The sequence below is a fragment of the Empidonax traillii genome, unplaced genomic scaffold, assembly GCF_003031625.1.
Source record: "Empidonax traillii isolate 1590-97213 ecotype Southwest subspecies unplaced genomic scaffold, ASM303162v1 scaffold161:size1573837, whole genome shotgun sequence".
NCBI classification, from domain to species: Eukaryota; Metazoa; Chordata; class Aves; order Passeriformes; family Tyrannidae; genus Empidonax; species Empidonax traillii.
Genome location: NW_020955354.1, coordinates 4865 through 28399, shown reverse-complemented (window position 1 = coordinate 28399; position 23535 = coordinate 4865). Strand labels below are relative to the sequence as shown.

The 23535-nt window shown below is 42.9% G+C and overlaps 1 protein-coding gene across 1 annotated transcript; it reads right to left on the bottom strand.

The window, feature by feature from the left end:
• Positions 1–8116: 8116 nt before the first annotated feature.
• Positions 8117–22801, bottom strand: MUC13 (mucin 13, cell surface associated). Its single transcript, XM_027885111.1, has 12 exons — positions 22696–22801; positions 21502–21564; positions 19931–20056; positions 18913–19019; positions 17231–17289; positions 16024–16160; positions 14504–14629; positions 13240–13351; positions 12109–12146; positions 11418–11505; positions 10171–10378; positions 8117–8799 (listed from the first exon to the last, which is right to left on the bottom strand). The coding sequence occupies exons 1-12, from the start codon at positions 22799–22801 to the stop codon at positions 8749–8751; spliced, it is 1221 nt and encodes a 406-aa protein (XP_027740912.1). The 3' UTR covers positions 8117–8748.
• Positions 22802–23535: the final 734 nt, after the last annotated feature.

The following is a 23535-nucleotide window of genomic DNA, read 5'->3' as shown; positions in this document are numbered from 1 at the left end:
ATTTGTAAAGATGACTCCTCTTTCTGCACCAGTCTGAGCAAAGTGCCAGTCCCAGGCCACTGCCCAAGGTGACTGCCTGCGTCAGGATGAAGCTACATCTCTGCCTTAATGATTCACAAAATATTGCCACATCCTGCAGTAAGATCCTCTGACTTGCCCCCATTTCTAGATTCTGTGGCATAAGTTAAGGTTTGCTACTTAACTAGCGGCTCCAACTGGAAGAGATATCTTTGACTGGATGTAACTCATTATAGCCACATTATTTGGTAAAATATTCTACTACTGTAATATCAACTACCATATTTGCATTAAATTCAGAAAGCATAGGATCCCAAGCATGCTCTCAAATGTCCTGGTACACTAGTGAAGACAGCTAAGATTACCCATTTCATGAAGTCACAGCAAAGACAGGGATGGCTGGAGGGGGAAGTCAGGTGCAGCTTGGCCTCAGGCACCACTGCTGCACCACAGCTCCTGAACATCCCTCAGTTCCTTGCTCCAGGCAGCTTTCTATACAACAAAAGATGGCCAAACTGGAACCCAGATGATAAACAAGCTGGACTGATTTATGGTTTTAATGAAAAGGATTTTGGGTCAGTCTAGGATCAGGCTAGGGTGTAGAATCAGAGATATGAAATAAAAGGCAAATTCTTTTGAACCTTGGAAACCTCCACCAAGTTACAAACAGTTCTTGTATTAAGAAAACACTTTCTTTTCCCTTCAGGTCCTCACCATGCTGTTTGCTGGATCCTCCTGGCTGTGCCATGATGGGAAGTGGGAGCACAGAAGCACAGACTGTGGGCACCCTGCAGCTTTGCTGTCCCCGTGCTGCCCTCCCCACCCTTCAAATCAGCCCACAGACCTGGCTGATGGGGTTTTCACCACCATGGAAAAAGTTTGTCTGTTGCTTTTTCCAAGGAAACTATATAAAAAACGAAAAAAATACAATTCACACAAAATCCTTGTCAGTAATAGGCAAATACCACATGCCAAAAATTACAGTCATGAATTCAGTCCTATTTCTATTCTCTGGCTAAAGATGCAGCTCGTGTTGCTGCTGCCTGCTATAAAAATAGATATAAAAATATTTATTTTTACTATCTAAGGACCAACCTCTGTTCTCAGATACTCAAGAGCTGCTACTCCTGACCTGCTGAGAAGCAGCATTGCAACACTGTTGGGAAGCAGAGAGCAACACCTAAAATTCTCTTGCCAAGTTTTGACCCTCTCCTACATGAAAAAAGGCAAAGTTCAGCATAAATCTCTGGGCAAGTCCATGCCTGAAGCTGCTGGGCTGGAAAGTGAAGAAGGTACACGAGGGAGATTTTCCTCATGCCTCTAAGGTGCAAAAACTTGAGTCCTTCAACAGTGATGATGAAGCCAAACCAAACATGGCAAGTTTTGGTGTTCCTACAACCCCTAGAGCAGGCTGGGGGGGCACTTGGCTGCCCAAGCAGCTATTTCAGGAGGGGCCCACTGATGTGCTGAACTGAAATAGGGCCATGAGCCACCCCAAAAAGTATACCCATATCCCCAGAGTTAAGGACTGTGCCATCTAAGGGACAGGCATGGGGATGCATAAGGCTGTGACACAGGAGAGGGTTAAAAATTAGTAGCTCCATGGAGACCTGCCTGTGGTGCCTGTTAATGGTTAGCTCCAACTAAAATGTGCCTTTGGTGTGCCCTATCCTGCAAGTGCAAAGAGCCAGCTCCATCTTGTGGCCAGGGACTCTGCCTTGTCCCAGGGAGGAAAGAGCGGGAGGAGGGTTTGGATGCTTGAGGACCCGTTCCCACCACCCTGCACGGCGTGATCAGAAATATTCTCTCTTCCTGCACTTCTTGCCTCAGATAAACCTGTCCCACTTTGGTTAGCACTCCGGGAGAGCCACAAAAGCCGGGAGTAATTTCTGGACACATCTAGCAGAGGGTTTCTTATAAGCGGAGAGCCCAAAGAGATTCCCTTTGTATGCCTATGTGTAGGGGAAGAATCATAAAATATGATTTAAAATGTCAACAGGTAAAGCCAGACAGGCTTGGCTCCACTCAGATCTCTGGCAAAATTCCCACTGAATGGAGTAAAAACCTCAGTCCTAAGCACCTGGACAAGCAGAGTGCTCTGGAGGTACAAATGGGTTTCCAAGGAATTCACCTGGATCTGTGCAGTTTGGACCTCCCAATGTCCCATGCAGTTTTTTCAAATCTCAGTTGACACTTGGCTATTTAATCCCTACATTAAATAAATCACTGGACTCTGGAATTTTGCTTGTTTTTCTGGCAAGCAGTTTTTGCCCAGCATGAGCCTGATGCAGAATCTGTTCACACCAAACTTGGAGGACAAAGCAGTTGAGAAATGCTGAAGAGTCTACAAGGAAAAGCCTTGCTTTTAAAAGAATAATAACGTGCTGTTACACATGTGCAACACAAGCCCTGTTTCATTTACAGGAATGATATAGAGGCCCAGGTCCACAATTCCTCCCCAGAGACCCCTATTCCCATTAATGTCAGTGCAAGTTAGGCACTAAAATACCTGCCTGGACTTGACCCCTGGTTCACACCAATTTAAACATTCCTCTGCTTGAGAGGGGATTAGGAACCTTAGCACTATAATGACCTTTTGAATTCATTGACTGTTCCAGATATGAAACATTTCTCTTTTTTTAACTTTTGGCTGATTTACCCCATAAAAGGATCTCTATGGATAAAAGACTTCAGAGAAAGACTTTTTTTTCCCCCAAAGTCTCATTCATGCAGCAGACTTTCTCTCCCCAGCTACATCCAGGCATCAGGGACAGGCAGCAATGCCACCAGCGAGGGTCTAGGGGGGCTCTCTCAGGAGGGCTGAGGGATTTCTTTGCCCTCCCACCCACCAAGATGTGATGGACAGTACTCAGGGAAGCTGTTAATGTCACTCTCAAAAAATGGCTACCAAGAGATGGCCAAACTGGGAAACCAGCTGGGACAAATGTCCCTTTAGGGTGCTACCAGTGTATTAGTGTTTCAGAACAGGAGAGAAAAAAAAAAAAAAAAAAAAAAAAAAAAAAAAAAAAAAAAAAAAAAAAAAAAAAGAAAGAAAATGCTTGGTTGGCATAAAAGCCATGTTGCCAATGTTGGCTCTTCCTCAACCCTCTTTGGAGTCCTGGGCAATACTTTTTATTGCTTCCAGTGCTCTGGTTTTTTTTTTCAACTTTATCTGGCCCTGCAAGTCTCCCAGTTCCCCTAGGGAAATCTCTGCCATGTTTGGGCCACCACCTGGGCAGATAATTTTTTCTCTGCTTCCTTTGATATTGCCCACCTTGGAGGGCGCCATGGGAGACACTGCCCAAGATTTGGAGACATTCCCAGGGAATTTGGAATAAAGGGAAGCAGGTGAGGCACAGCTCCTTCATAAACTGTTTTGCTTCCACCAGGAGAGGGAGAGTGGGAGCTGTTGGTCTTGGTTTGCTTTTCCTGGAGGAGAGGAATAGAGTTTGCTCTCTGGAGGTTTCTCCTTGGAGCTTGTGTGTGAAAGGCAGCACCTTCTGGATTCAAAAGCAGGAAGCATTTTGCATTTTTTCAGTTGTTTGCATGTGAAATTTTTTGTTTCTTTTATGAGGCTGTTTTTACATAAACAGCAGAGCCCCATGTACAGCACCTGTACCCTGCCTCTCCCTGTTCTATGAGCAGCCTGGGCATAATTAGGACATGCAAGACCCACTATGTACCCATGCTACAGGCATCACCTTTCAACCCAAGCTGTGTTGAATAAAACAGGTCAATGCACGCAGAAGGTGAGAAATGTCCCTCTGACCCAGGGTGTCTATCCAGCCCCAGTCTCTGTCCAGAGACTGCAACAGGAGGGACTGTCTTGGGGGCCCAGTTCCTTTTACAGTCCCTTCCTCCAGCACACCCACTTTCTCATCCTATTTTTAGGGGCTACATCTCTCTCAGACATTTGCATCCTTGAATTTGCCTAATCTCCTCTTGAACCTGCGGATACAGCATCCACAGCATCCTGTGACAGCAAGCTCACAGCTTTATGTACCCCCAGATTCTGGTGGGTGTTTGGCTGCCACCCTGAGTCAGTGGTTTTGAGACCCACCAGTGACAGCTCAGTGCATCTCACTGAGTCTTTAGGGTGTGATGGGCTGGCTGTGCCTGGGCACACAGCCGGGTACTGCAGCCCCCTGCATCTGCAACACTGGGCTGTGCTGCTCCTTTGGGTCCCCAGGACCAGCACTGCCTGGTCTTGGTCACTTATTAACAACCACTTTTTCTGTTTGGCCTTATCCTTCCCGTTACCTAGTTACTTCACTTACCTTCCTTTACTCCTGTTAGCTCTTTATGCTATGTTACCTTTGTACTTCTGATAGCTCTGGTTCCTCCAGCTGGTCCGCTGCACACTGGCACATGTGGGAAGCTCCCCGACAGCTTCAGCTGTAAAATCAGCCACAAAGATATCACTGACCTTCTCTGCTACCTTATCATCCCCACCTGCCCCTTTTATACTCTTGTCATCAGCGTTCCCACTAATTTCCTAGCTGCCTTTGTGGCTTTGTTATATTTAAAGAGCCCTGTATCAGCAGCAAGGCAATTTATGGATTCTTATTTTTAGCCCTGTTTATTTCCTTTTTAGTTGCCACCTGACATGTTTTATAGATTTCCCTCTTCTTAGAGCACTTTGGGCTTTTAGGGTTGGGTTTGGGGATTTTTTTGACTAGTTGCTGTAAAAATCAGTATCTTCAGCTCACACCCCAAAATGTGGAAGAGGTCAATTTTATCCTTCTGAGAACCCTTGGTAAGCAAAGCTGCTCCATCCACAGACACCAGACACAAGACTTTGAAGTGGAGAATATTACTGTGCTAAAAATGAAAGGGTGAAGGGTGGAAAATGGGGATAATATAGCAATTGACGACTTTGTATTTGCCAAACTTGAAAAATGGCATTCCTCCTCTCACAGGAGTGGCAGATGAGGCAGTGCTAGGCTTGCCTCACTTGCCTTGCTCTGATTTGTGGCCCTGGGCAATTGAACCCAAGATTTCAAGTAGGATCCCAGGTCTCTGGATTGTACCAAGGTTCAGTTAACCTCCTGAGCCCTGGATGAAGCCAAGGTGGTCTCCCCAAAACCAGGTAGGGACAGTCATGTTCACCATGGCACCTGCCTGAATCCCTTCAGCCTTCACCCTGAGTTTCCCTAAATGCTCTCCATACTGGGGGTTCCTGTTGGGGAAGCCATTCCTACTGAGGAGGTGAACAATTCTTGCTGGAGGAGAGGTTCATTTTCCCTTGCCTCTGTCCCTCTGGTTGTTAGGAGTGCTATTGTTCACCGTGAAAAGAACCAGCCATCAAACTCACAGTACAGAAGAAATGAAAAGTCAGGCCTCTTAGTCTGTAATAGTGTCTTACCTCCATTATTCACTCTTACTTGTTTATGCCTCCAGCCTGCTGCATCACATGCAGGATCTATGTGAAAACAGTCTCATAAAGAAAACAAGGGGGGGGGGGTGTTTTCACCAAGGGATAAACAGAAAAAATGCAAAGTGCTTCCTGCTTTCAGGCCTGAAAGGTGCTGGCTTTCACATGCCAGTTTGGATGCTGGGCTTTGCTGGTGATGGTGCGGAAGCAGAGTTTTAGGTCTCAGTTTTCAGGCTGGTTTCAGATATAAGCAGTGCTAACAACAGCAGGGCTGACCACCCCACCCATTCTTACCCAGCCACCTCGTTACATTCCTGTGGTGCAGCACCTCTAATGCAGCTGCCCACACTCAGGTTCTTACCCCACTGCCATCCCCAGCACCATATCCTTCCCCTCCCACCCCACATTGCTTGAGTATGCTTGGGTGTATCCAGATAAATGGAGAATGGCATGTGACTGAAGCTACCTAAATATCCCCATGCAAGTACGTGTTATAACCAAGCAAACCTCTATCCCAACTCCTTTAGCACTGTTTGGCACAACCTGTGCAGATGTGCCAAGCAATAACACTCTCTGGAGTAATTTTTGGTTTAGGACAAAAGTAGGTGGCAGACTTGAGTGGCAGCACCTCTCCACCTCCTCTGCAGGTCATGTGCCAGCAGAACACCCTGAATCTCAGGGAAGAAGATGGATGGGAGAATCCAGGATGCGAAACAAGCGTGGCAGATCCCTGGAGCCACTCAGCCTGCAGGCATGTCCTCACTCACATAGATGGAGGAAGGTTACACCCAGATCCCTTTTCCATACCTGGTTGGATTTTGAAGGATGGACAGCTGAAAGAAACAATGAGCCAAGCAGCAGCAGTCATAAAACACCACAAAGAGCTCTTTTCCATTATCACATTTCCCAGCAGAATCACACATTGTTAATAGCCAAAGAGAAGTGAAATATCTGAGAGTTTGCCCTTTCAGTACAGAATTCCAGTCCAGATAAAATAACTGTATCAGCCTTTGAAATGCAAAAGAGTAGGCTCTCTATGGTATCTGATAGCCTCTTCCCAGCATGGGCTAAATAAGACCTGCTTGCAGTAGCAGAAATTAGCTTTGAATTAGAGCAATGAAAATTCCAGTGCAGCTAAATGACACACACACCTGTCTATTTTTGCTGCTTTTGTTATCAGTAGCAGCAGATATCTGGATATCACACCCTCAATAAAGTTTTACTGCATTAAAGTTTCGTTTATCATTGAGCTTTTGGCTGCATTTCCAATCTCTATTGCTTTGCAAAAGAATAGGAGATAACACTTAAAGGCCTTTTCATGTGCCTCTGTAGCAGGTAGTTACTTGTATTTTAAGGATCCTCTGCCCTGTGTGGATGGAACCAGACCATTTACTTCAATAAAAAACCACGATGACCCATCCGGTGGGCTGTTATCTCTTGATTTAGAGAAATCTTTTTATTTGACTCCACATAACCCTAAGTTTCAGTCTGCTATACAAAGAAGGGGAGGAGGGGGTATTCCAGCAAAAGCAGACAGCTGAAGGAAATAGAAGTCTACACTCAGCTTCATGACTTTTTGTCAGTTCCTATCTATATCCTGTCCATTTTCCAGTGTCTCACACTGTGCAAGCTCCCCGAAGTGGAGTTTGCGTGGGGTTAATGGAATGCTGTTGGCAGCAGAACCTCTTCCTGCTGCTGAAAAATCAGAGAAAAGGGGAAGAAGGAGAGAACTTAGCAGAAGTGTTAGAAGCTGGGAGAATCTCCTTCACCTGGATTATGGTGGAGACACACGGGAACCAAAGAAAAAGAAGGGGGCATTAGCCACGCGTTAGACTGTTGGGGGAGGGAGCCGGTCCCCCTTGCAGGGCTTTATTAGCTGGAGGAAGGGTTAGGGTTAGAGCACTGAAAACATGCACGGACATCCTGGTAACCTCTACAGCCACATACAGTGTTTGCAACCACTGACTCCAAACTTGTCACCTAAGCTGAAAGATACTTCTTTTTTCAGCTGTGTGCCATTAGCAGCTGCCATCAAAGAGAGCAACTTGTCCAGCATTTTCAAAGGAATCCAGCTGCATTAACTACCCAGTTCCCACTGAAAACAACCACCAAGAAGTGGTGCCAGTCTTACAACAATAAACATTTTAGCTTCATTAAGATTTAATAACATTTCTGATCAGAACCTCTGAGTAAAAGCTGGATGCTGATGTAACCAGTCTGTGCACACTTGTGTCTAAATTCAGCACAAATTTTAACATAAAATACTCTCCAGACTTATAAAAAACCACTTACACCACTGGGAGCAACATAAGGAAGTCTTGGTACTGAGAAAAAATAATGTTTAATAGGAAAAGGTAATCTGCATTTATAAGATCCAAAACAGAAAATATAACAGAATTAAATGATGTTTTAAATGAATGTAATCTATAAATATATGTACATATGTGTGCATATACATTTTTTTATATATATATATAAAGGAAATGTTAATGCTAGACAATAGATAATGCACACTTGGTAAAATATGGATTCTTTTAAAGGTATATTTTCTGACCATATGTAAGAAATCAGGGGGAAAAAACCCCAACACCAACCAGAAGATCATTCAAATATAAAGAGAGCAAGAGAAAAAAAAAAAAAAAACTAACACTTTCCACAGGAACTGAGAATGTAAAATCAATGCAGTTGGGCAACAAGGAGAACAAAGTTGTTTGTTTGAAGATATTGTTTCTTGCCATTTTATTGGAAAGGAAGGCTGTGGAAAAGGTCAGACAAGTGCCATTGTCTTATGCAACATATGTCAACAGAGATCTGAACAGAACGCTTTCAGATAGGAAATACTGGGGGGTTGAGGAGGGTAAAGAAGACTGTATCTGATATAGTAAAAAACACAGTAGATTCTCATGAAAAACAGTTTTGACCTGCCCAAAGCCTTAGCTGAAATTGAGTGAGCACAAATAAAGGCAAAGCTCTGGATGCTGACATTTTTCAGCCTGGACCACCTTCCAGAAGAACTGAAAAACAGCAGGATTAAAATCCTGATATCTTGTATACACTCACTCTCTTGCCGATGTGCTGGTCTTCTCAAAGAAGTCTAATGTTTATTGAAGCTCATTAGTTCTTTTAAAAGATATCTTCTTCTTCTCCCTATCCCCTAACTACATTTTTGCCTTATTTCAGAGTTGTCCATGATCTCTTTCAAGTGGGGGTCTTCTTTTAGAAAATCTTGAGAGAATCTGGGATCAAGGACTTTGTTGTCTCCTCTGCTGAAGTAACTCCATTGGTGAGAGGCTGCGAAACTCTTTGGTTTGATCCAGTGTTGTGGTGGTCGTCCGTCCTTCTACGGCTCTTGTCACTTAGTATCTGCTCTGCATCCTAAAGCCCCCACGCTCCCGTGATGGTTCGTACTACAGAGAATTTAGACAAGAGGAGAAGAGAAATAAGGAGTAGCCCTAGGTCAGAAAGTTCCTTTCTCAGAAGAGTTCAGCATGTAGCACACTGCACGTGAGAGCCCCTTCACCGAGATACACCAACCCTCAAGGAAAACCAAACAGGCAGATTTGAATCAGTGAAAAGTAGACACCTTTGGAAAGTTAGAAATGCCCAAACCCATGCAAATCTGACCAATCAACTAACTACTTAGATGTTTTTCTTCTCTTAATTGGCAGCTTTTTAAAGCTGTTGTGTTTTTTTAACATCAAATATCCGGGCTGCTCCTGTCACGGTTTAGACCTCAATTCTGCAAAACATATAAATGTATTAAAATTAAACAGATTTTCTTCACTAAACAGAGGTGGTTTCTTGCACCATAGAGGTGGAACTAAAATGTCATTTACACAAGATTTGAACATAAAATGTGCTTCTTATTTACTTGACTACTGCTGAACCCAGCAATCAATCATATCGTAGCGTATACTCTAGGGAACCGAGATTATATGACTCTGGGAGAAACTTAAGGGGAGCTTGGCAAGATAAAAGCAGACATGGTGAGATGTATCTTTGTGTGTGGAGCTTCCTCTACAGTTCCCTTGCAGAATTCAGGGATAATGTAGGCTTTTTTTTTTTTTTTTTTTTTTTTTTTTTTTTTTTTTTAGAACACACCTTCCAGCTAATGACACACCTCTGCTGACCAGGCTCTTCTGGGCTACAGTAATGCAAAAGCTTGCTCATGGCACTTCACAGTTTGCCCCTTTGCAGTGCTGCAGCAGCTGCAGAGGCTTTTGCTGTGAGCGAGGCAGCAGCAGAGCAGGTGGGAGGACACCTACTCTCTGGGCAGCTGTCCCAGCTTAAGCTGTCTGTAAATGTGGCATGAGGCTGCATCTGGGAAGGGCCACTGCAGCACTTATTGACTCCACAACTGGCTTAAAAGGAGTGCAGGTGGTAACAGCCTGTGATGCTTGCAGGCACACCTGTGGTGAGCAGTGTTTGGTCAGTGCAGTCAAATGTCCTATGACACCGCAGATCCTGGGCAGCCAAGCTGTTGCTTTGACCCTTGCTTTTCATGTTTCCCTCCTGTGACTCGAGGATGACTACTGGGACTTTGGAGAGATCTTTATAAGTTGAGTGCTGATCTCTGTATTAAGGCAAAGTTTTCCAGCTGCAGCTACAGTTCTTTGGATGCCTTTATACCACTTTGGTCTTCTAGATGAAGGAAGGATGGACAAAGTGAAGTTTAGGTTCCAGCAGTGTCCGTAGCCCACAACACTATGCTCCTCTCTAGGACTTACTCTCTAGACCCTTTACCATGCAATTCCCACAGGTCTGTGTGAAACACTTACCAAATCATCAAAACCCATCTCTGAAAAACGACCTCTATTTGTGGAAGGCATCTCATATGGGTTGTTTGGCTGATATCCTGGGTTTGCATGGCCAGAAGTGGTCTGGACTCTGGGGAACATCATGGTCGGTCTATCATCAGAGATATCTCTGTTGGAATATTCTGACTTTATCAGCCTCTTCTTCTCTGGATTTTTTTTGTCCTTGGCTCTTCAGAGGAAATGAAAGAACAAAGGAGGTTTTAAAAGATTATTTATTGTGCCTTACTTATTAAGTCAGTCAAACTTATTGAGTTGTCCACTCCCACCTTATTTTGAATTCTCAGTCCTGTTCTGAAACGTGCAACTGATTTTTATAGAATACCTACTGCATAACCCTTGTTATCATTGTTATAATTGTAATTATTGTAGTAGAGTACGGAGTTTGGCATCCTTTCTCACAGGTGAGGCAAAGCTGCTAGGAGAGACAGAGGGGGACTTTGGCCTCTTTCAGCTAGTTCCTAGAGTAAAGGAGTTTCTTTCAACCACCACTACCTCCAACTGACTATGCAGAGGAAGAAATAAGGCGTTCATTAGACTAGTTAAGAAAAGGTGCCCTCATGCCTGCAGCCAAAGCTGGACACACACACTTGGCCAGCTTGTGCACCTGCTGGTGAGCATTGTGTGCTGTGGGTGCAGATGTCTTGTAGGCATCTTTACCTGGGCAGCATTGGGAGCAAAGGCAGAGCAGCTGCTTGAGTATTTATTGTGTGGACAGATGTTAGGAGGTGCAACTGCAATCAGACATTTGCCAGTACACCGGGAATAGCAAGCCTTAAGGAGATGCTTGGCTGAGAATGACACCTGTATGGAGCTGAAAAGGCCGTGCCAGGCCTTGAGCTGAAGTGCTAGCAGGGAAAGCTGCAGAGGGTCTGAATTTGGGCCACACAGTCTTCTGATATCAGCATCCTTCTTCAGTCTTATCCAGATGCCATGTCAATACTAGCTAGGGCAGGATTATGACTCATGGATCAGGTGTGTATTTTGAAGACTTGACTGAAGCTTTCATAGCTGAATTCACAGCAAGAGAATAAATGCTTCTTGGAAGTGCATATTGATAAGGGCATTTTCTGATGACTGTATGGCTTAAGTGAACATGTCTGCCCAGCTAGGTCTGCAACCACATCCACAGCCCTGCTCTTCTCTAAATTTCTGCTTAGTTCTCTATGAACATGCAGCAGTGCAGCTTCAATTATAAGAAATACTCTTACCTTGCTGAAATTATAGAGACTGCTATCACTAGAATCAGGATAACGGCTCCTAAAACTGTACCCACTATTATAAGGATGAGTTCAGTGTCTGGGGAAAACAAAAACAGCAAACAAAACCCATCAATGTATCAATTGAAAACTCATGGTGAATATTGAAAAACAAGTTCTGTACCTGGCAGGGAGGGAGGGAGGGAGGGAGGGAGGGAGGGAGGAAAGGAGGGAGGAAGGAAGATATGAAAAGATGTCATTTATTCCCAGGCTCCTTGTGCTTACAACTCTCTGTGGGCACAGAAAGATGTAAATTAAGGATCTGCATTACAGACCATCTCTTCTGAATGCTATTTTGATCACAGCTCAAGTTCCTGATATCATGCACTGAGTGGTTCTACGCGTAGTTATAGCTGAGGGACAAGAACAACTAAGAGGGTGCAGGGGTTCTTAAGCTAGTATTGCTGCTAAAATGTGTAGTTAGGTATCAGACAGGCTCTTTCCATGCCCTAGGCACATAAGGCATAAGATAAATTTCACTCCTTTTTTGTTTCCCTAACGTTTCCCTGCTATAAATGCAGAACGGAGGCATGCCTAAAGGCTGCTACTTGTAATTTTTTTTTTTTTTTATTTCAGACAGATTAAACATTGCCAGGTATTATTTTCCACGTTATAATTAAAAATCAGAAATTCTTGTACTTACTGTCAGTGCAGTTCTCCCCAGAATAGCCCACTTGACAACTACAGGCGAGAAAAAAGAAAAAGGAAAAAAAAAAAGATAATGTCATTAAACAGATGATCTTTAAAGTCCTTTCTAACCCAAACAATTCTATAATTCTATGATCACAGAACAATAGTATATTTCCCCCTTTTGTCAGTAATTTCATTGCAAGGTGTGTTTATTAAAGGTTTCCTCTTAATATTGAACTCTTTACTTTCATTAGAGTAAAACAATCTGAGATTTTCAGAATGATTGGTGATCTGGGCACTCAAAGTTTCAGATTCTTAGTCTGACAAACGTTAAAAAGACCTAATTTTTCTAAAGAACTGCCTAATTTTTCCAAAGAAGTGGCTCTGCACCTCTGAGACACTTGAAATTGCCACACATTGTCTTTATCAAATGCCTCAACGTAAGGTCTGTAAGGACTGAGCACTCATCTTCTTCCCATACTAGTTTCTTGTATTTAAAATATATCAGCCTTATGGTAAGAAGTGTTCAGTGTGCAGCAGCAATAACTAGTAAAAGAGCTGAATTAATGGGCATGGGGAGTAAGGTCCCCCTGCTTATCCACCAGAGCAGAGCACAATCAGTCACTTGGCTTTACCAGCAAACACCACCATTCTGCTCTGATCCTGAGCTGACAGAAATAACCTTAGAGAGAAAACCAAGATGAAACAACATAGGTCTGAAAGTTATGAGGAAACAGTCCCCACTGGTATCAGTGGAAACATTCCAGGGATTTGATGCAAGTCTTGCTCTAATGCCCGTTGCTTACTAAACACCTCAGCATACCAGTTGCCATGGTCCAGTTACTCTGAAGGAGTAGTTTGTGTTTATGCAGTCAAGTAGTTTATCCTCTTCACTGACTCATGGGTGACCCTGGGCCTCCTTGGCTTTCCTCTCAGGTATTATGAATGCCCACAAAAAAACAATGCCATAACTTGGGACACTTTGGGAATTTGTCCACCGGTGAACCACCTTGGGCATCTCTCTGATTCACACAGCTGCAGCCTGTTCCTCTAGACTGTGGCTGACCCCATGTTAGATGTCCCTCTCCCCTCTCCCCTGTCTTTGCCTAGGACACAGGAATGCAGTAAGATGCTGAATACTCACGGTATGCATTCTTCATCCCTGTATTTAAAGTTAGTCATGCATGTGCATGCTGGAATCTCATTTCGTATTGTGCAGTACTTGTTTGCTTGTGTAGAACAGCTTTCACTGCAAACTGTATTTTCAGGGGGAAAAAATATGAGTTAATTGAAGATAGCCCCTCCCTTTAAAATCAGTGTTAAAGGTAGCCCCCTCTGCCCCCCCCTTTTTTTTTTTTATTGCACTGAAAACACACTCAACTCTCTCATTCTTCAAAGCACCAGAATGGCTTCTTTAGGACTATACCTATGTAGACCAGAAGCTGAAATACAAAAGTACAAAATTAGAAGTGAACTAGCTTTGTTTAAAACCATTCAGCTTCATCAAAATTAAATCTATCTAGGCTGCATCTTACATAGGCAAGCAATGACCTGCAGTTTGATCTGACAGTAGATAATTTGTATTGCAGCTGATCTAAAGCTGGATCAGATTTAGACAGGTTAGGGGCCACAAAGGACTACACTGGGTCACATCTCACTGGGCTTTATTGCAGGCAGCTTTCATAATTTTATCATGGGTGTTTGAAATATTTGTTGTTTTTCTTAAAATCTCATATCTTAGACTTTTTTTAGTTTCTGTAGTGTAAAAATTTTAGTTTCCATAAGAAGAAAATAAGGTATATTGCAGGGCTTTGGAGGATAGCTAAAAATATAAACAGAGCACCCAGTAAAACATTCAAAACTGTAAAGAAAATAAAACCCCAACAACTGACAGTTCCTAAAAATCACAAAAATAATTCTTTCCACAGAAACCTGTCTAAATCCAGGTAACGCAAACCTAGAACTGTGAACAGTGAACAGGTCGTTGTAGTGCATCATGAGGGTTCTAGTTCTGTCAGCCTTCCCATAGCTGCCTTCAAGTAGCTTGCAGAATTTATTCCCAAAATATCTACTAGCAGAGAAGGCTGTGAATACAGGATTCAATTTGTTCCATCCTTTACCTATTTAGGTTTCAGTTCCTACCAAGAGCCTAACAATGTATTTAAAGAATTGCCCACTCACTGGTTTCAGTGATGATTTTGTCAAGCTTTAGTAGTTTATTCTACTGGAATAGAATTATGGATGTGTGAAATGTGAGAACGTGTTTCTATGGCTTTTTTTAATAAGACATGCATTCCCTGATATTTAGAGGTCAACACATTTGAGCAGCACCCTTTTTCAAAGAGGGACTGAGACAGGGAATAAGCAGGTCAGACTTTCAGGGATAGATAAAGTAGCAAAGTTCTTACCTGAACAAGAACGATCATCCTGATTTATCTTTCCTAAATCTTTTTTGCATTTGCATTCTAGAACCGGCTCTTCTACACACTCTGAGGTTCGAGTATCACATTGAAACACATCACATTGGTTCACCGCTTTAAAAGAGAAATAGGGAGCAAACCTGAGTACTAATAATATTTCACAGAAAGCAGTGCACTCACCTAGTAAATCATAAACTGATTATTTAGTAATTCTAAAGAAAAAAATGTGTACGTTCTTTTTCTGGCACATCAATACTGCAGGTTTTTGGATCAACCATTTCTTTTCCCTTGCTCTTTACCAGTTAAGGTCGTGTCTCCATCATACCTTCTGACTTCCTATTTCTCAACCTCCTACAACTGTCTCCAAACCTTCCTGTCTTCCAGTCTATGAAAAGGGAAATTCTACCCATAAGTTCATATTCTGAACACTGAATTTCTGACTCACCTTAAAAAAAAAACTACAGAAAACCCTGTCACTATTCCCTTAGTTTTTTCCACAGCTGAACTGTGAGGCCCAGATCCCATACAGCTCTACATAGATTTAAATATTTATGGGCAAGCAGCTCATTTCATGAGCAGTGTCAGTATCCTGTTTGCCCAGCACATTGCTCTCTAGATCTATGACCCAGTGGTGGGAATGGTTCAAAAACCTCAGTGCCTGGCGCACATTAGAGGTACGTGCTGGTGCTTTGCAAGCTCTCAGGTTTTATTCTGTTTCCTTCTCACATTTAGGAACAGAATGCAAGAAATGTCATGGTGGAGGTAGATACATTCACCTCCACAGACCAAGCTCAGGCTGTAAGTCATGAAATGGACACTTTTAGTTGTTAGCTATACCTTGTGAGAAAGCTGGTTTCAAAATGGGATCATGTTAAAAAAAAAAAAAAAAAAAAAAAAAAAAAAAAAAAAAAAAAAAAAAAAAAAAAAAAAAAAAAAAAAAAAAAAAAAAAAAAAAAAAAAAAAAAAAAAAAAAAGAGAGAAAAATCCATATTTCATTTAGGAAATAATTCTCCAAGTAATTTAGTAATGCAAGAATTTACTGGTTTAGATCAATTAATCACTTAGCTCTGTAACTAATATGTGAGGCCTCATTTCAATTACCACAGCTAATTATAGAAGAAGTCCAAAGAGAGTTTCATCCTATTTTTCCAGTAAAATACTGGCTTACTCTCAGAAGCACAATATTTGTCTGTATATATTTTATCCTGATTTTTCCCACCACTTAACACTCAGCAGGTTAAAATCACCATGCCATTGCTTACTTGGGTATAAGTATTTTCCTTCTCTTCTTTCCACACAGGAAGTAGAAAGCCTTAGTAAGACAAAAAAGCCTAGCGCTGCGTGGTTGAATCTTCAAAATTACACAAGACTGAGCATTAAGCTCCTTAAAATCAACAAGGCTTATGCTTTGATGGGCTTTTATGCACACATAAATCCTCCAACCAGGTCTGAAGATAGAAACCTCTGTTTCTGCTGATTATTTACTTCCACAGTAAGAAGTTACATACCTTTGTAGGACAGATTTGCATTTATTGTTTGCATTACTGCATTAGAAACTGATGTCTTGTTCACATCTGAGTTCTCCTTAAACATGTTTATCACTTTTACGTCTGTTTGAGGCTCAGCTCTGATATTTTTTGGAGGTCTGAAAAGTACACATAGTACCATTTAAAAGTTTCATATAATCCATACGGATAGCAAAGACAAGAGAAATTTTCAGCCAAATCTCCCTCTCTCCCCTAGCTTCTTTCTTCCCATGGTGTAGGTAATTGCCAAGACACCTGAAAACGAATTTAAGTCTAGCTTAGGAATACATTAACAGCCATCTTTGCAGTAGATCCAGATATAAATAGGTAGCTGTTGGATTTAATGCTATCAACATTGCTCCTTCGTGTGCTGTTGACACACAGCTGACATTTTTTAACTGAGCTAACCTCAAGTGACCTGCAGTGTGGAGGACCTTATCTGTTAAGCCCTAACTTTCACATGCTTGCATCAGCCTGTGGTGTCATCCAGGCATGATGTGGAGAACCCATCCTGAAGCATGGTGAGGATAGTTCAGGATATGACCACAGTGAATTCTGAAGGGTCTGTTTGCAATGTAGAAGGATCTATGCCAACTGCTTAGGAACCACTCACAAAGAAGCTGGCAGAACTCTGGGGACAGTAACCTCTAAGAGATGGGGATGGGAAGAAAGGGACATCCACCTAGATCAGCAAAGGACCTATTTCCACAGCTACAGTCACCACAGCTCATTTAATTTAACCTGCCATCAGGAGGGACCAACAAATGCACAGTGAGATGCATTTTGTATGCCTTCTGTAAAGAAGGGTGTTTTTTAAATTAACTGGGAGTCTGAGTGGGATCTGCAAGTGTGCATGGGAACCTTGAAGTTAACTGTTACAATTTCAGACATGTCAGATATCACAGGGGACTGCTAGTTATAGCATAGTGCTATATCCTACATGGTGCTAAAAGTAGGACATCCACTGTGGAGCTGTGTCAGCCAGCCCATGTCACAGACATTTTGGGGGAAAAATGGGGGCGAGCATCCAAGAAACTTTAAAAATATGAAAAGAATGTCCTTCTTTAAGGGAAAGCATTCTGAACTGAACTCGTCCCATATTCTTTATTGAACTGAGTATTCCATGGGAAAAGATTAAAATGGGGTGTGTGGAAGCATGTACTGTGCAAAAACAAACTGGCAAACTTACATAATTTCCACGATGACAGTCTCTACATAGCCAGGTAAACTTCCTAAGGCCTTTTGAAACTATAAAAAAAAAAAGAATCATGGTTAAGGGCAAGCTGAAACATAGACCAAAGTCACATGAACCACCGAGGCTTCAGATGTAGAGTTTTAATCCAGAACATGCAACCATAGGCCCAAATCAAGCAAGCTGATCAGTTATATACACTCCTAAGGTGTTGCAGAAGAGGAGTAGTGGGGTGGTGCTGTAGAATATGGGAGGACAGGGAATATGGGAGAGCAGTGGAGGGATGGATAATGAATGTCTGGCAGTGCATTAGGATAGCTGGACTGGACTGGAGTGGCTGGATAGCTACAAACACTCTTGCAAACTCATTGCTTAGGAGGGTGTCTCCATGGTACCAGTCAACAAGAGAGAAGAGGGAGAAGTAGGCATCCTTTTAGATGGCACGTGTCCCTAAGATGCAGTGAAGTGGAATCATAAGGGGTTGATCTTGTGGGGAGAAGCTGGTGAAAGCACTGGGAGTGGAATGAAGTCAGCAGAAAAGTCACTGCTCTCCCTCATCCCATGTGTAGCAGGGAACAACTAATGGTGACAGCTGCCTTCAACTGCCACTCAAGCAAGAGGCACCACAAGAAAAGGATAAGATGTCTAATTCAACTGAAATGAAAGATAAACTATCTTTACAATAAAATTAAAATAATTTTCTATGCTATTTTCACTTTTACATTCTATTACTACATTATTCCTATTCTAGTCCTACATATCGTGTTCTTCTCTTGCTATGCCATGAATAAATGCTGGACAAAAAAATTGAGGAAAATACTTTTAGACATTCTAGAGGAACAATTTTTGGTCACTTTCTGATAAAACATTCACAGGAAGCAATATAATAACAGTCAGAAATTGATAACCAGTTTTGATGATTTCTGATTATTATCTGATGAATATTTTTTGATCAAATGTCTACTAGAGGTGTCTACTAGTTCTTCTTCCTTACTACCAGAAAGAACCATAAGCAAATCCACTTGTTTCAACACAACAGCATAACTTAAACTGTTCATCTTATTTTTCCAGGAAATCTATTACCAGATTTTGTGCACAATCATAGAATACTCAAAATGTGTAGTATCCATTTAATTAACAGCATTAAATATTAAAATAGTAATACTGGTAGGCTTATGGAAGAGTATTGTTATTCAGGTATTTAGAAACAGCTGAACAGACATTCTGAAAAGTTTGTGCTGTGTGGAAATGATAATTTTCTTTAAAAAAAAAAATCGTTCATTTTTTACTCACACCCACTGAGTATTATTGAGTCTCCAGCAAAAGTGGAGTTCAGAAATTCAATAGGCTGGGGAACTTCACTCAGCCCTGTTGTGTCTGGAGGGGGACTGGTGAAAGATGCAGACCAATTTATGTGAGAACTCCCCAGAATGAAAGTGGTACCAAAAATGCAGACATTACTTAAATCAGATACTTCACTTCAGTGAGAGTCATCTGAGGGCAAAATTCAAGTCTTTTACGATTAGGTCTAAACTAGTACGGAGAGTTCTTCAAAAGAAGTAGTTTTCTCAAATGAAACTCTTCTAGGCTCCACATTAAAGGCAGTGTGTGTCCTCTCTGTCTTCATAACACCCAGTACAACATGAAATATACAGAAAAAAACCAACACTGTCACTCACAAGTTCTGATACAAAGTTGAACAGCTCTTCATACTCCGTGGAATTTACAATCTCAACACTATCACTGTAATTTCCTTTCACACTAATGAGCCCTGGGTATACATCCCCTGAAATGAGAAGAGAGAATATAAGTTAGAAAGCATTCAAGAAAGTGAGGTTTCACCTTAAGAGTTCTCCAGCTTTCAGTGATGGGGATTTACAATGCGGAAAACCATCAGTGCTATTTTTCATATACTGGAGGGATCAGTAGGGGACAAATGTTTGCTCAATCAATTGAGTCACAAAGGGGGATTTGCTCTGGCTACCTGGGAAGAAGGCAGGATCCTGGGCTCAACCAAATTGTCCTGATTAGGAAACTGAATAACACTAAACTGTCAGCATGGTCTGAAACTGAAAGACTCTCTGTGAGGTGTTACAGCATTTAATGAGAAAAAACGTATATTAAGGACTCCAAAGCTGCAGCTACTAAGCAGCTAACATGGTTCACCATATTAAAGAAAGTGATTGAGTGTCAACCTGCTTCTTAGGTCTCACAAGTAAATTTGAGAGTCTTGCTTGCACTTTAAATAAGAAGCCCTATTTGCTCACACACTTGGCCTTCAACAGCATCTCAGAGACGCATTTCAACAGGTCTGTGATGAGTGTTTAGCAATGGGGAAATCAATCCGGTTTTTCAGAGGTCTTCATGAGTTTGGCCTTTTTAAAATCTTCACAACTGATATCAGTCTCAGGTTTACACTTGCATTTTTTCCTGCTTTCCACTCATTTCAGTCTCTAGCATCCCTGACAGAGAACTCACCTGTTCCTAGAACATTAACCTCTGTGGCTATCACTGTTTTGTGAGATAACAGTCTAGGTCATTGTAGCAGTGGCTGTCTGCAAAGCAAGGAACTGCTCAGCAGTTACTTTCCCAGATTGATTATGCTTTCAGTTATAACATGAAAACTAGGGATATGGGAAGAAAAATTCACCTGAGCAGGTAACTAACTAAAAACAGAGAGGCTCTTCTGCAACTCACCTTTGAAACAATTCTTATCCTCCTTGCTATAGTAGAATCCAAATTTGCACTTGCAGGTATAACTGCTTTTTAAAGGAACACATGTAGCAAAGTTTGTTCCACAAGGTTCTGTACTGCAGAAGTTCTCTGATACAAAAATGAAAGATTAGTATTAGAAATACTAAGAAATACTTAGAAATACTAAGACATTAGTATTTCTATGAAATTGCAATAGCCAGTGAATATAAATTGAATAGCCATGAATATAAAGTAACTCATATATTGAATAGTTCCTGTGTACTTCTACTAAAGGAATCTACCAGACATGGTTTAGAGAGTATAGATGCAATTACAGATCACAGAGCTGTATCTTGCTTGCTTAATGTCCATATAGTAACTGTTTACCATTTAGAATCCAGCAGGATATCACTGGAGGGCTGGGAGTATGGCTGAATTTCATTATCTGTCATATTGAGCATTCACAACTCAACTCTATTTAATACAACTAAAACCAAATCAAACAAAGAAAGCATATCAAGGTTTGCCAAAAGCAGCAGAAAAAGGCAGACTACAATAGCCTGTGAGTCTTTAATACTACACTGGTACATACTCGCCTTATTATGACCCAGTGTTGTGGCAGGGTCCATTACTGCAGACACATTATTAAAATGAGGATGCCAAAATTAATTATCATGGTATATTTTCTCTGAATAATTATACATTCTGTAAAGATTTTAGAGTATATATTTTATATCTATCACTAATTTAAATGGTTTAAAGTAATTAAAAGTCATATTTCAATGTAAATTATGCAAAGGGTAGTATTACAGTTTCCTTCTAAGACACCAAATTTTGCATTTCACCCTGTCTGGTATCTTTCACTTAACTCCGTAGGTATGTTCTCATAGATAAGACATTTTCTGTGCAATGGGGAAAAAAATAGTAATTCTTACTCAACCCCCAAAAGCAAAACACTTAATGAAGCTACAATGCCTATAAGGTTCATCTCCAGATATTGTTTCCAGAGACCCTACTGAAACCAATCTTTTTCCTGATGGAAGAAATCCCGAGTAGAAAGAAACAACACTTATGAAATTGTCTACACTCAGTTCATTTTCAGCAAAAGCCAGCAGGGAACAGTGGTGGGGAGACAGAGCATTAAATGGGGACACCTTATCTAATCTAGAATGTCCTAGAGGTATAGGGGAGGGTGGACCTAGAAAGGAAAGATGCACAGACCTTCAGACACGGCCCCTGGCTTCAGCCCTGTGCTACTGTGTGTCCCAACTCCCATCCTGCCTGAGCTCCAACCAACCTCAGGCAAAACTCCCTTAAGGATGCCAGCAGGGACTGCCCTGGGCATGTCTTTGAAGGGATCCTCTTGCACCCAGGCCTGCTGCAGGAGGCAAAAGCAGCATCAGGAAAACAGCAGCCTCCAAATTCACAGCCTTCCTCTGGGCACCTTTGCCTCGTCTGGAAGAGGATGTCAGGGAAACCTGAGCAAAAGCACTCATCCCTCTCTGCAGAGCTCCCTGGTACTTGGGTACTCCAGTCTCCTCCCAGACAGGCTGCCTGAAGAGATTGCTCTTTACCTGGAGGTTTTGAGGTGGTATTCACTGACGGGGCAGGCGTTGTTACAGTTTCATTGTTGCTCCCTGATGAAGAGAAAAGAAGAAACATGGCAGCACTGTTTAGCACTGTTGAAAAAGCCTTGGGGAGCTCTGTGCATGCAAGACAACCTCTTAGCACGTAGGTGGTGGGGGACCTGTGAGCGGCTCAGCAGCCAAAGCCCTGAACAGTCCTGCTCTGCCTTTGAGCATGCCTGCATGTGATTCCTGTGTCATCTGATGTGTCCCTGATCCCTTGTCCCACAACTGTCAGGACATGAACAAGCATCCCACACAGACACTGCATTGCTCCCAGCTTAGCTGTGCTCCCTGGCCACAGCTGTCTCAGCCACAGCAACACACGTGTTCCTCTTTGCAGGAAAGCTCCCTCCATCTGCCCAAGGAAGAACCACAGGGCCAGGAGCACTTTCAGAAAACCTCAAGCAGGGCCATCAGGGTCATACAGCCTGCACACCCTCCACTCTTCATAGGGGCCTTCTCCCCAGGATCATTTTGCTGAATGAGCCAGAAGGTCATGATGCTGAGCAACCATGATGGGAAAATGGGAAGCTGGCAGGTGGGATGCAATCCTGTAAGCTTCCCGTACGGGAAGAGCTGAGGGACTGGGGAAGCTGCTCCTCCTCTGCGTGACCCCAGCAGGAGATTCAACCCAACACGGTGGAGCTCCACAGTACCACACTGGGACAGGCAGCTTGGCCAGCATGGAGGATGACAGGGACTGCACCCTCGTGTCCAAACAGGGTCCTTGGCCTCAGCCTCGTGCTGCTGTGCAGCCCAGCTCCCTCTCTGCCTGTGCTCCAACCAACCTCAGGCACAACTCCCTTCAGGGCACCAGCAGGGGCTGCCCTGGGCATGTCTTTGTAGGGATCTTAATGCACCCAAGCCTGCTGCAGGAGCCAAAGCCAGCAAGAAGGAAAATAGCAGTCTCCTAAAATCTTCCCAAACACTTGCTCCTTGAGGCAAAAGCAGCAGGGAAATGGGGAAGAGTCATAGGTATTCATGGCCATTATAAGGGAACCTTTGTGTCCCCTGGGAGAGGATTTCAGGGAAAGCTGGGCACAATCACTCATCCCTCTCTGGGGGCACTGCAGAGCTCCCTGGGATTCTCTTACTCCAATGTGTCCCCAGAAGGGGCCACCTGAAGAGATTGCTCCTTACCTGTATTATTTGCGGTGGTATTCATTGATGGGGCAGGCGTTGTTACAGTTTGGTTGTTGCTTCCTGATGAAGAGAACAGAAGAAACATGGCAGCACTGCTTAGCATTGTCTGTTGGAAAAGCCTTGGGGAACTCTGTGTGTGCAGGACAACCTCTGAGCACATAGGTGATGGGGAACCATGAGGGGCTCACCAGCCAAAGCCCTGAGCAGCCCTGCCCTGCCTTTGGGCACTCCCTGCATGTGGTGCCTGTGTCATCTGATGTGTGGATGAGGGCTTTGAGCGTATCATTATCAAATCTGCAGATGATACCAAGTCTGGGGATCAGTGTCAATCTGGTGGAAGGCAGGGAGGCTCTGCAGAGGCATCTGGATAGGCTGGATCGATGGGCTGAATCCAACAGTATGGGGTTCAACAGAACCAAATGCCGGGTCATTCACTTTGGCCACAACAACCCCCTGCAGCACTACAGACTGGGGTCAGAGTGGCTGGAGAGTGGCCAGGCAAGAGGAGCTGGGGGTTCTGACTGACAGCAGTTGAACATGAGCCAGCAGTGTGTACCCAGGTGGCCAAGAATGCCAATGGAATCCTGGCCTGTATCAGGGATAGTGTGGTCAGCAGTGCTACAGAAGTGATTCTTCCCTTGTACTCAGCACTAGTGAGGCCACAAATCGAGTACTGTGTCCAGTTCTGGGCCTCTCAATACAGGAAGGATATTGAGGTACTGGAGCAGGTCCAGAGAAGGCCAGTGAGGCTGTTGAAGGGACTGGAGCACAAGCCCTCTAAGGAGTGGCTAAGGAAGCTGGGGTTGTTTAGCCTGGAGAAGAGGAGAGACTTTATCA